The sequence below is a fragment of the Melopsittacus undulatus genome, chromosome 2 (genome assembly GCF_012275295.1).
Source record: "Melopsittacus undulatus isolate bMelUnd1 chromosome 2, bMelUnd1.mat.Z, whole genome shotgun sequence".
In the NCBI taxonomy this organism is placed as follows: domain Eukaryota; kingdom Metazoa; phylum Chordata; class Aves; order Psittaciformes; family Psittaculidae; genus Melopsittacus; species Melopsittacus undulatus.
In genome coordinates this window covers 10,185,572-10,198,682 of record NC_047528.1, presented here as the reverse complement: position 1 = coordinate 10,198,682, position 13,111 = coordinate 10,185,572, and the positions used below count along the sequence as shown (strand labels likewise).

Sequence of the window (13,111 nt, the reverse complement as noted above, 5' to 3'; positions counted from 1 at the left end):
GGCACCGACACCCGCAGAGCTGTCCCGCTCTGCAGGGAGTCATTAACACGAAGCGCTGCGAGAGCGGCCGCCTTCCTTCCCTGCTCCAGACCCACTCTTAACAGACCTGCATCCTTCTGGGGCAGTAACAGTCATAACTGCAACGACAGATACACTCCATATTTCTCTCTTTCACGAAATGAGGAAGTCATCTCTTTATTGCTGCCATATGTATTCTTGACTCTGATAACTGTACATAATTAAAAGCGTTAAAAAAATCAGCATCTGTATTTTATAAAGATTAAATTGTCACCCCAGCTTCAGTCTCTCCCGATAAGGTGGGTCTCCTGGGGCCTGTCGATGCGGAAGAGCAGCTCGGCAGGCAGGAAGTACCCCAGGTACTGCACGCTGTCGGGACTGGTATCCTGATGGTAGTGCCCTCCTTCCCCGTGGTGGCTGAAGCAGTGGGTGTGCTCCAGACGCAGGTCAAAGCCCTGTCACCACAGAAAGGCCCGTGAACACATATCCATGTGAACAGTATTCAAAAGTCCTGGGATCAACTCTCCTACATGCAGATTTCCACAGCTCTCAGAGCCTGCTCCAATTATTAAGCACTGAAATTCGCAAGATGCTTGTGAAACTAATGAGACAAAAGAAGAGGAGCTGCACAAAGCCTTACCATAGGGCATCAGAGAGTTTAGAAAACCTGAAAGCCCCCAACTTTTCATGTCAATCTTGCAGAAATTTACTTTTTCATCACAGAATGGTTTGGGTTGGAAGGGACCTTAAAGCTCATCCAGTTCCATCTCCCTGCCACAGACAAGGCCACCTTCCACTAGAGCAGGTTGCTCCAAGCCCTGTCCAACCTGGCCTTGAACACTGCCAGGGATGGGGCAGCCACAGCTTCTCTGGGCACCCTGTGCCAGCGTCTTAGCACCCTCACAGGGAAAAATTTGTTCCTAATGTCTGATCTATATCTACCCTCTTTCAGTTTAAAGCCATTCCTCCTTGCCCTGTCCCCAACTGCCCATGTAAAATACTGCTCTCCTATTTCTTGTAGGTTTACTTCAGGTATTGGAAGACTGCTCTAAGGTCTCCCCTCAGCCTTCTCTTCTACAGGCTGAATAACCCCAGATCTCTCAGCCTGTCTTCATAGAAGTGCTCCAGCCCTCTATTCCATTTTCATGGCTCTGTCCAGTCATAGAAACGGTAAGCTTCCATTTCATTACTGCACCTCTAGGAGAGGTGGTATATACAATATATATACAATGTATATATACAATGTGTATACAATATATACACACTCCTGTTCTTGAAAGAAAAGTCACATCCAAGACAAAATTCATTACAAGTCTCAGTTTACACTCAGAAATGAGAAAGACTCACTGGATCTCTGGAAACTATTACTGGCTGACAAATCAGTGGAGCCTTCATTTCAAAGAATTTGAGCCAGTTGTTCACATCTTCATCGGTATTCAGAGGACAGGCAGAAAATTCTGAAGGCTACAACAAAATAAAAGCTTTGTAAGTGAAAGGAAGACACTTGTATCGAGGTACCTTTTCTCTAGTAACTTCCCCTCATTTTTTCCCTCTCTACAATTCTGCTCACATTTGTTCTTATATAATCATAGAATGGTTGGGGTCAGAAAGGACCTTAAGATCATCCAGTTCCAACCCCCCTGCCATGGGCAGGGACACCTCACACTAGACCATGTCACCCAAGGCTCTGTCCAGCCTGGCCTTGAACACTGCCAGGGATGGAGCATTCACAACCTCCCTGGGCAACCCATTCCAGTGCCTCATCACCCTCACAGTAAAGAGCTTCTTCCTTAGATCTGACATTCCCCCTGTTTAAGTTTAAACTCATTACCCCTTGTCCTATTGCTACAGTCCCTGATTCTTGACTAACAGCAGCTCAGCAGTGGCCGTTACTGTGTTTCTGCTAGAAACAGAAGTGATCAGAATTTTGCTTCTTTCATTGCACAGGAGAACTATTGAAATGAGGATTCTCCTCCTGGTACATTTTAGAAGTTTGGTTACTTGGTAAAAAAAAGTCTACTGCTTCTTATAAGTACAATTTCATGTATTCAATTTCAGTTCATTTTACAGTGGCTCTCCAGTTCTTTAGGTGCCCACAGATTTCAAAAGCAAAGATGATGGTATTAAGGCTGAGTAATACTTTTGCAACATCAACTCCTTACTTTAATGCAGCGCTTATCCTAACAGTTTATGCATCCATTTAAAAATAGAAAACAAAAGTCAAGGCACTAAGATGTTATACCCTGATTTACACATCTGTTTACTGATAGATAAAGAAAGTTCTCTGAATTGAGAACAACATACCATAATGTGAATCTTGGCTTTCCCCTTCTGAATGATAAATGTACCACCCATCCCAACTGGCTTTTCTCCATATTGTTTCTCTAAAATTTGTCTCAGACAAGACACAAAGTTCAGTTCCCCAGTTCTTCCATTGGCTTTCACTTCAATGACCTGGAAAATAAAGTTAAGTTGTCACTGCTGTCTCATGCTGCAACAGTCTGCAAAGGTCTGTGAAAGCTGCTCTGAAGTTCTTTCAAGCTTACAAACCAAGAGGACTTTTTCAGGATGTGAGTTTCCCTGCTGCTCCACTTGCATCCTTCCAGCACCTGACCAACTCTCCTTCCTGAGTGTTCAATGCTAGCTTTGCCTGTATTAGGGTGCTGGGCAGGCCATTTACTCATACATGAGTCAATGATATAAGCAACCCCTTTCTGTTCACCAGCTGCCTTCCACTCTGTTCCCAAGATCTAAAAAACCTCTTGGGAACAGGGAACACTGCTCAGTTTCCACTGCAGCTGTCAGGTTTTTGACTCTCTGCCCACACCTCTTTGCGCTAGCTGTGTTGGGGGAAGCACTTCTCCAAAAAAACTAGACAAGTGCCCAGAGATGATTTACACAAGTGCATTGTACAACCATTTCCTTAAATCACTGCTACTTTGGACAGATTATTTATGATGAAAGAGTTTTAGTAAACCAATACTTATAAAAAAAATCCAAACTCCTCTCTGTCTCCACCAATTCTTCCTCTTGTTCACTGACATCAGTTCCTTATATTTGGATATTCATTTTATGAAATTACTACTTTATTATTATCACAGGCAACCAATAGGAGAACACTGAATTGTAAGTTTTCCTTCAGCCACAAAGCTCCACAAGCAAAGTCACCTTTGATCCAAGTACACACCTTACCAGGTTGGCCTTCACTGGCATAAAGGTTGGCCAAGAGCGCAAACTCACAGTCAGTGGATTTACTGCTGTACTTCTCAAGCAGGCACCCTTTATCTGCAGGATTTATCTGAGCAAAATAGCTCCCATTTACAGCAGGTTTTTTTTCACTCTTAGTTTGAACAATAGGGATAAGCTGAAAAAAAAAAAACCCCATGTAAGTGTAAGTCAGTAAGAACATGTAAAGAGTCAGTTAAATGAACAGAACTCACATAAATGGAATTTAAGCTTTGGACCATGATCCCAAGAAATAATACCCTTTGTCACCTAGATCTGTCTCTCAGAATGAGGTCTGTACTAGTAAGAAAACTGCACTAATATGATAATATAATTGAAAACTCCAGAAAATAGTCCTACCTTTTCTCGACAGCTAAATTTAATGTTATGTGAAGATTAATGGTACTGGCAAAGAAAGGAGAAAGACTAATGATTGAGATGTGAGGCCTGCATACAAGTATTGGAATTCTATGTAGTACTTTCTCTGTGTATAGTAACAACCACATCTTTGTCGGTGACATGGACAGTGGGATTGAGTGCACCTTCAGCAAGTTTGCTGATGACACCAAGCTGTGTGGTTTGGTTGATAACGCTGGAGGGAAGGAATGCCATCCAGAGGGACCTTGACACACTTGTGAGGTGGGCTGATGCCTGTCAAGTTTAACCATGCCAAGTGCAAGGTCCTACACCTGGGTCGGAGCAATCCCAGGCACAGCTACAGGTTGGGCAAAAACGAAATTCAGAGCAGACCTGCAGAGAAGGACTTGGGGGTGTTGGTCAATGAGAAAATGAACACGAACCGGTTTCAATGTGCTCGCAGCCCAGAAAGCCAACCGTATTCTGGGCTGCATCAAAAGAAGCATGACCAGCAGGTCGAAGGAGGTGATCCTGCTCCTCTACTCTGCTCTTGTGAGACATCACTTGGAGTACCATGTGCAGTTCTGGTGCCCTCAACATAAAAAGGACATGGAACTGTTGGAACAAGTCCAGAGGAGGCCACGAGGATGATCAGGGGACTGGAGCACCTCCCGTATGAAGACAGGCTGAGAAAGTTGGGGCTGTTCAGGCTGGAGAAGAGAAGGCTGCGTGGAGACCTCATAGCAGCCTTCCAGTATCTGAAGGGGGCCTACAGGGATGCTGGTCATGGACAATTCATTAGGGACTGTAGTGATAGGACAAGGGGTAATGTGTTGAAACTTAAACAGGGGAAGTTTAGATTGGATCTAAGGAAGAAATTCTTTACTGTTAGGGTGTTGAGGCACTGGAATGGGTTGCCCAGGGAGGTTGTGAATGCTCCATCCCTGGCAGTGTTCAAGGCCAGGTTGGACAGAGCCTTGGGTGATATGGTTTAGTGTGAGGTGTCCCTGCCCATCATAGCAGGGGGGTTGGAACTGGATGATCTTAAGGTCCTTTCCAACCCTAACTATTCTATGATTCTATGATTCTATAATGGCCCAAATTTAATGCTGAGATGGACTATCCCATCCACCAATAAATGCATCACAAGGAGATGGCAAGACCAGAGGTTTCCATTTGGAAAGACTCTGACAGCAGGAGTTGTTGTCTCCCACCTTTCCTGTAGGTGACCATTTTGTCTGTGGCATCTTTAAAATTCACAAGGTAGAACAAAACCATCCAAGAGTGCAAAACCCAGGGAGTATTTCAAAGGCATTTACCAGCAACTTTGACAAAGCATTTCTAAATCTTGTCTTTAAATCCTCTGGTCAGGTCTTTGCCAGTCAGTTTCAAAACACATTTCTTGCACTCTTCACAGTACAATGAAGATAGGCTGAGTAAGTTGGGGCTGTTCAGCCTGAAGAAGAGAAGGCTGCGTGGAGAACTCATAGCAGCCTTCCAGTATCTGAAGGGGTCTATAAAGATGCTGGTGCGGAACTCTTCATTAGGGACTGTAGTGATAGCACAAGGGGTAATGGGTTAAAACTTAAACAGGGCAAATTTAGATTGGATCTAAGGAAGAAGTTCTTTACTGTTAGGGTGGTGAGGTACTGGAATGGGTTGCCCAAGGAAGTTGTGAATGCTCCATCCCTGGCAGTGTTCAAGGCCAGGCTGGACAGAGCCTTGGGTGATATGGTTTAGTGTGAGGTGTCCCTGCCCATCATAGCAGGGGGGTTGGAACTGGATGACCTTAAGGTCCTTTCCAACCCTAACTATTCTGATTCTATGAATCACATGCTTCCTGGGGAATTACAAGTTAAAGATTAAGCTCTATTATCTGAATAGTGTGCACCTCATAGGGTGGTCTTTGTTTGAATTCCTGCTAATGTGTTTTATGTGCTTTTGGTGTGAATGGTGTTTATTAAATGTTTTGTTGTAAATGGGAAATACTCATCATGCTATTCTACTATTATGATACTTCCATGAATTCAGTGAAAACCATCACACTCATTTACTGACCTCAGCATTTACTCCAAGAGTCTTAGACGAAGCAGCTCCAGCTCCAAGAATGAAAGCTCCAGGCAGCTCTATGTCCTTTGCAACTGTATTTAGATCATAAACCTGCAAAAAGAGAAACACTCTTTTGATTTTGGTGTAGTCATTACATTCACTGTAACCTCTGGATGCATTTAATTCACAAGGCCTTCATTAGTATTTTGGATAATTAGGTGGAAGACAGTTTCTGAACAACACAATATTTGACAGTAACAAATCAGGTACACACCCATTTGTTTTCTGGAAAGGTAGAGTCTGCCTGTATGTTCCTCTGCCATTTCACCTCAAACCTGAATGATTGTTTTTATTGGAATTTGTATTTGTGTAAAATAAGTCAAATGGAAGAGAATATCATACAGAGACAGATGGGGTGAGGTCTCCGAAAGGAGGCATGATTTTCTTAGAAAAGGACAGCAATGTAAATCCAGTGTTGGCCTGAAAATGCAAAACCAGACAGTTTTTAGAGGGAATCTTGACTGTGACTTGAGATCACAGCCATGCAGCAAACCACATATAAACATGCAGGGGAGCCTCTTGTTTAGTAGTTCCTTCCATGGCTGCTATCACAGGTAGTATGTTTCCAAAACTACCTTGTATTTGAGGGCAGGAGATGAACCACTAACCATTTTGCTACTTTTGTTACAATGTGTAAGATTTCGTGACAGAGTCTATGTTTAACACACATCAGAATCAATCTCATAAACCATTGAAAGCAAGTCTTATTGTATTCATTAGTCCTTAGTTTTGTTTATATTTCAACAAAATATTGCTTTTCTTTTGACAAATGTATGAAACCCCACAGCCACAGGAAAAACTCACTTTTTCTTTCTGTGCAACAGGTATGAGGTAAGGAACACCTCCCACATCTGCTATCCTAGGTTTTCCGCAGATTCCTGGAAAGATACAGTCAGTTAGCTTGGTAAAAATACTTTCCCTAATAATCTTAAATGAGCATGCAGTCTAACCCACCAAAGAACTGCTTCCTCAAGCTTCTTAAACCCTTTGAGAACACTATTTCCATAGCATGCTTACAGAAAGTGTTACACAAAGGCCAGTTTGGACAGAGCCTTGGGTGATATGGTTTAGTGTGATGTGCCCTGCAGAGGGGTTAGAATTTGATGATCTTAAGTTCCTTTCCAACCCTAACTGTTCTAGGATTCTATGATTCTATGACATTAAGTCATAAAATGCTTCACAGTAGGATTAAATTTAACACCTGTTATTAAACTAACGTTCTTTGAAGCACAAAAAACATTATTACAGTGGGCAACAACTGCCATTCACCAGTTCTCCATTCAGATGCCCTCACCACACAATGGATACCCCCACTGACACTCCACTTGCAAAAGTCCAGCAAAGCTGGATGCCCAAGTCTCGGGACAATTCATCCCACTTATTTGGATGCATTTTAAGAAGTGATGAATCATCTTCTGGAGGTGTTTCTTTCAATACATTGATGACAGAGGGAACTCAGATCAGTAGCACAGCTGACATGTCTGTCTTCCAGGCAGCTAATGTCAGACAAGATGAAAGCCACTCAGAATAAGATGGTTTTACTTCATTGGCATACATGAATGACAGGAATTTAAAAATGCCTGGAAGTGTAACTCCTTAGATTCAGACAGTGATTGGCATGGACCTAAAGAATTTCTCCATCTGGAGGATAACAATTTCAAAACCTTTTCAGTACACTAAATAAAGCTTATGAAACTAGTGAGTATTGCAATCATAGGTTAAGAAAATTACGACAAGTCCTTGGTAATGACTTGTCTTTGGTCATACATCAACTAGGAATCAAATCCAGAAATATGTAGCTCTCCTCTCATGCATGTTCTTTATCTGAAAAACAATTTAAGCTGTCCCAACATCTTTAGAAGATCAAAACCAAGTAGGATCAGGTAGAAAGAACTCGAGAAGTCTTTGTGGAAGACAAGAATGTGTGGTTACCTTTGGCAGGAAAGTTGAAGGGTTCCTGAGTCAGATCAGGGCAGTCTACAACAGACACTTGAGCATCAGCAAAGTTTTCTTTGAGCCCTTTCTGCAAAACTATAATAAAGAATAATGGCAAAGTTATTGACAATGAAAAATTACCAAGAGTTTGACAAGTTGCTAACAACAATAAATACATCTGTTGAGGGATTATTTCAGCAAGATACATTAAAAGCATTATACTGACCCTAAGTAACTCCATTAAGTGTTACTGTCCGTAGTAGGCACTTGTTGCCTGAATCAAAGCTTCAGAGAAGAGCAAAAGCTTGTAGAGATAATTGTGTAGCTACCACACTAATTAATTTTAAGAATTTTAAAGAGCTTTTAATTGAAATACAATAACTGACTACTCTGAGTAGCACTAGGAACAACACAATGTGAAGTAACATGGGTAAATTGAAAACACACTCAACAGTGGCTTTGCTTCACAGGAGTAAACAACTGTAACCACAGTCAAATATCATGTAAGAGCAAAGAAGGCAGTAAGTTTTAGCTGAAGTGACAATCAGTTCTTTAAATGTACTAACTAGACTGTTTGCAATAGCTTGATTATAATCTCAGGCTATCTCTGCTGTCTGGAAACTTCTGCTGTCACAGATTTGTCAGATTTACATTCATGTGGAGATGTTTCTGGCAAGTGCCACTGTCTGGACAAGACAGATAACAAATGGTGCTGATGATAATGAACAGCTTCAAAACTAAACTTCTGGTTTTGTTTCATATCAATGTTTTTAGGTTCAGAACTTGCAAAGTCACGCAAGCAACAGGGAGGATTTTGACTCAGACAAGTGCACTCTTTGGAAATAACTTCCAAACCTTAATTGAGTGTGGGAATGCCTTCACATCCACTGCTTCAAATATCGTGTCAAAAGGTCCGAGGTCTTTCATGCCTGGGGGTCTGCTTCGACAGATGTCTTGAACTAAGGAACAGAAAATCCACTCTGTTGTCTCAAATCAGGCAGTTCCTTATTTACTCAGGACTCTCCTGTGATTTTGTTTTCTCTAATCAGGATTTCAGCCATACTTTACTTCTTGGGAGCACATTTACCAAGTTGTTGACCACAAGGGTCAGTAGAAGGTACTTGGCAGGTCTCCCAGATACACTTCAGAACCTTCTGACAAACGGAAAAGGACAATAAAAGGGCACTCCTCAAATGCTTCCCGAGAGCTGGACAGCAACAAAATTCACAGCTTACAGGAAATCCTTGGGACAAACTCAGTGGAAAAAAAGGGAAATTCTACTTTGTGACTCATTTTTCCCTACTACTGTTTTAAGCTGTTCTACTGCAAGTACCTGCTGTTCTCTACAGGCCTCACAGGTCTATAGCAACCTTGGCCTATTCGCCCAGCCTGATTGCTGCTGGGTGAGAAAAGCACTGAGAATCACGCAGGGTACTGCTGGGACCACACTTCCTCAAAGCATGTAAATGTCAAACTGACAAGGAGTTGGGAGAGTGGCACCCTGAGCTTGAGAACCAGTCCTGAAAGATATAAATCCTTTCATGCATCTGCTGCAGGAGACAGACTTCCAGAGGAACAATGCCTTTCTACTAGGGCAAGGAAAGAAGCTCATGGGAGGTGGGTTGGACCAAGTCACCTCCAGAGATCCCTTCCAACCTCAACCACTCTGTTCTTCTGAGCACATTTGGAGGTGGTTTTGGAAAGAAGAACTGAACAAAACATTTCCTGCAGCCTGGTTCTAAGGCAATCTACAAGAGAGGAGTCAACTAGGTTCAAGCAAGAGGACCTGCTGTGCTATACTGCATCTTGTCAGCTGTGTTTTGGGTAGTCCTGAAAAAGAAATACAGGAGGGTAGAGAAGGGCAGATGATCCCATACGTGTAAATGAGTTCAGTCTGTAACTGTTACACTCCCCCAAATCTGCAAATACACAGAGAGTTTTAAAGGGTTTGAAAGGTTGTTTGTGTGCTTGAATATCATTTGGGTCTCAGGGAGGAGTCAATGCTTGCTTTAAGGAAATAATAGCATATACAAACATAGTGCTTTTTACATATCACTAAGTAAGAGCAGGAACATTCTGCATGCCCTGCACGCTGTGGAGAGGTTTTGATAAGAGCTTTAAGATAAGTTTGAAGAGTACATTAAATGTTTGTTAAAAGTTACACGCCGCATGACTTACCCCCCGCAAGCTCCTCCAGACTTGGAACATGAAAAGCAAACCTTTCGACTTTGGCCATTTCCTAATGAGTGCTGATTTCTTCAGGAAACTAATTACAATCTACCACACTGCAGGAGCAGCTGATCTGCAACAAGGATAATAGTTTAATGATTAAAACAGACTGTTTTTAGTGTTACCTATTTTTCAGTTTCACACAAGAATAGACAAGAGTAGAACTGAAGTTCTGCCATCAAAGCAAAGACTAACAGCTTCAATATTAAAGTTAATTTTCTTACGTGCTTTGGAAGAAGAGGGGTCTGTCAGCTCTGTACCTGTCTCAGAGCATTGAACATGCTAGCCCTCAAGCTTACAAGTGGGTATAGGCAAAACACACTTTGTGTTGAATCCAGTTCATGAAGACAGGTCAGATTCATCTGTGTCCTTTGCAAGCCTAGAGCCAGATTGGTTTTGAAAGAAAACTGGGCTTTTCTGAGCACAGTGGCTGCCTCCTCACGTCTTCCCTAAGTTAATGTTTACTTTTCCAGGACTGGCTATAGTGAACTTTCAACCTTAGCTGTGCCATGGTCTCCAATTGATTCTAGACCTGTGTTTCCCCCTTCAGAAGGGAACAGCCTAGTAGCAAAATAGAAAACAACAGCATCAAGACCTGCAGTATCAGGTTGTGAATGGCTACAGAGCCTGCAACAGAAAGTTTTGTTTGAATATAACTTTAGGAACCGCTTTACAAATGAACTATGTTACAGTCAGCCTTGCAGCAGCAAAGTTAACTAGTAGGGCCAACCACTAGCATAGGGCAGAACAGCTGATTATACACTACCTATAACCCAGCCACAGCAATTATTAACTCCTTAGTCACATGCCTGCTGCACACAACAGCAAAATAAAATGGGTCCCACTTATCCAGACCTCAAGCCCCGGAGGAAAAAGCCAAAACCCCAATTACAATCCCAGACCTGACAGAGGTTTTCTTAGAAAGGGCTGTGATATGAGAAGGCTGTTTCTGTATACTTTTAGCTTCTATTTTAAAAGAAGTCCTAGTTAAGTTTCATATAAGGAAGCAGTTCTTTACTGTAAGGGTGGTGAGGTACTGGAATGGGTTGCCCAAGTAAGTTGTGAATGCTCCATCACTGTCAGTGTTCAAGGCCAGGCTGGACAGAGCCTTGGGTGAACATGGTTTAGTGTGAGGTGTCCCTGCCCACGGCAGGGGGGTTGGAACTGGATGATGTTAAGGTCGTTTACAACCCTAACTATTCTATGATTCTATGTCCTGACTGTCAAAAATCATAACTTTCCTTACACCATTGGCCTCTCAAGTCTGCGTAAAGGTTAAAAAAAACCCTGCTGAAAAAAGAAATAGAGGTGGGAGATCAGAGCAGTCACTTACATTAAGTCTTGAAGTGCTAAGTTCAGCCACTCCAGTTACTGCTGTAGCAAGCAGCAGATAAAGGGAGAAACACCACTATCTTTGTACAGTAATTTTCATCTTAGTTGGTCTTATCCATCTCCACTGGTACCACCCTTCTCTGGCTGTGTAGCAGAATGTAACAGGCTGGATTGATGCCTCTGGTAGAAGCCTACCATCAGATGGGGTGAGCCCTACTGCAAGACTTGAGGTGTGCACACAAGAACACAAGAAAGAGAGCAATGAGTCAGAGAAAGGAAGTGACAAGGTAACTGGTTGAAAAAGTCTGAAACAGACTAAGAAAACAGGCTAGAACTGCTGTGGTACAAAAGGCAGAAGCAAGACTTGGACACAGGTCACATCGGTAGGCTCAGGTACAATACCTAGACCATCACCTGCTGTTTAAAAGACAGTGGTCAGTTCACCACAATCACGAAAGGAGGGAAAGCCTGTGGGAAAAGCTTGAAGGACCATAATAAACCTGATCTGATTGCTAGACATTAGTCCTTACGGGGAAGGACACAGAACAGAAGTGCATCCACCCAAGCAAGCATTCACAGAGGAGTTTGTGTGGGATGGGAGACAGAGAACCTGAAAGGAGACAACAATTACGGCCCATCTTGGAGGGGTGGAGTGACATTGAAATGCTACAGAAGGCTTTCAAAGAGCGCAAATGGCAAAGGGACAGTAAGATTAATAGATCCGGGATGGTGCAACAAGAATGGAGAGGATAAGCATCTAGAAGGACTTTAAAAAGTCTGTCTTTTTGAGGAAGGAAGAAGACATCAAAGAGGCTAGTCAAGGGCTGGGAGAGTGCACATGAAACGGGAACCATGATATCAAGGCGGGAAAGGGTATCAAAACCTGCATTAAAACTAGTTTGGAGGGTAGAAGGCAGAAAGGAAGAGTTATGTTTAGGCTGGAGATGAGTCAGAATGGGAAGGGAAAGAACGAGGAGAGGAAAATTGGAAAATGACAGTCAGTGAGAGAAGACATCCGGCGATGCCACCACACGCACAGATGCAGCCGCAGAGGTTGCGTTCCTCAGCTGGGGCGACGGGAGGAGATCCCGTTCGCGGCAGGACAGCCGGGGCATCAGCTCAAGCGGCTGGGATCTGGGGAAGGGCAAGAACAGGCGAGACCGAAGTCCCTGTGGAGAGCGCCCGGGCAGCCAGAGGCAACACGGAGCGCTGGAGCGAGGGAACGCAGCACTGAGGAGAGGCAAACCGTGCAGCGGTCCCACACCAAGCGGGACCTGAAGGAAAGCCCGGACCCCCCTGGGCTAGGCGGGGAGCAGCTGAAGGGGGAGATGGGAAAGAGCAAAAGCAGTGGCCGAGGACCCCCAGCCCCGCTCCCGACCGCACGTACCTGCCCCGCCGCCTGCGCTGCTCCGTGCCTCTGCCCCCCCCACCCCCCTCCCCTCCGAGCGAGAACCACCCACCCCATCACCACCCCCAACATGGCGGCACCCTCGCTCCATTCCCTTCCTCCCGCCAGCCCGCGCGGCTCTCGCGAGATCCGGGTGCTATTTAAGCTCTCGGGCAGCCATTTTGCGCTCTTTGTGGTGGTAATGCGTGAGGTGAGTGGGGAGCTGGGCTGTGGGTTGTTCATCATCCGCCGCCATCCGTGGGGCTGGGGCTGCCGGAGTGGGCAGTACGGGTGAGACGGGTGACGGCGAAGAGTGGTATCGAGTCGTGACCGCTTGTCCACCGCTTCGTTTGTGGGGCCGTGCCGGGTGTGGCGTTCCCCGGCCGGGGTACCCCCGGGAGCGGGCAGTGTGGCGGCCGTCGGTGCGGGATAGGGATGTCCGTGCCCTGTGGTAACCTAGCGGGTGTTCGTGTATGTTATAGAGTGCTCGGATAAAATCAGAGTCGATTAAGTAAAATA

General features: G+C 44.2%; 1 protein-coding gene across 1 annotated transcript; it reads right to left on the bottom strand.

Annotated features, from left to right (window-relative positions):
* Positions 1–169: 169 nt before the first annotated feature.
* On the bottom strand, positions 170–12,631 carry C2H11orf54 (chromosome 2 C11orf54 homolog). The gene is made up of 9 exons (XM_034060201.1): positions 12,593–12,631; positions 9,823–9,946; positions 7,642–7,740; positions 6,514–6,587; positions 5,659–5,760; positions 3,206–3,382; positions 2,323–2,472; positions 1,366–1,482; positions 170–473 (listed from the first exon to the last, which is right to left on the bottom strand). Exons 2-9 carry the CDS (start codon positions 9,878–9,880, stop codon positions 300–302), a joined length of 951 nt encoding a protein of 316 aa, XP_033916092.1. The 5' UTR covers positions 9,881–9,946; positions 12,593–12,631; the 3' UTR covers positions 170–299.
* Positions 12,632–13,111: the final 480 nt, after the last annotated feature.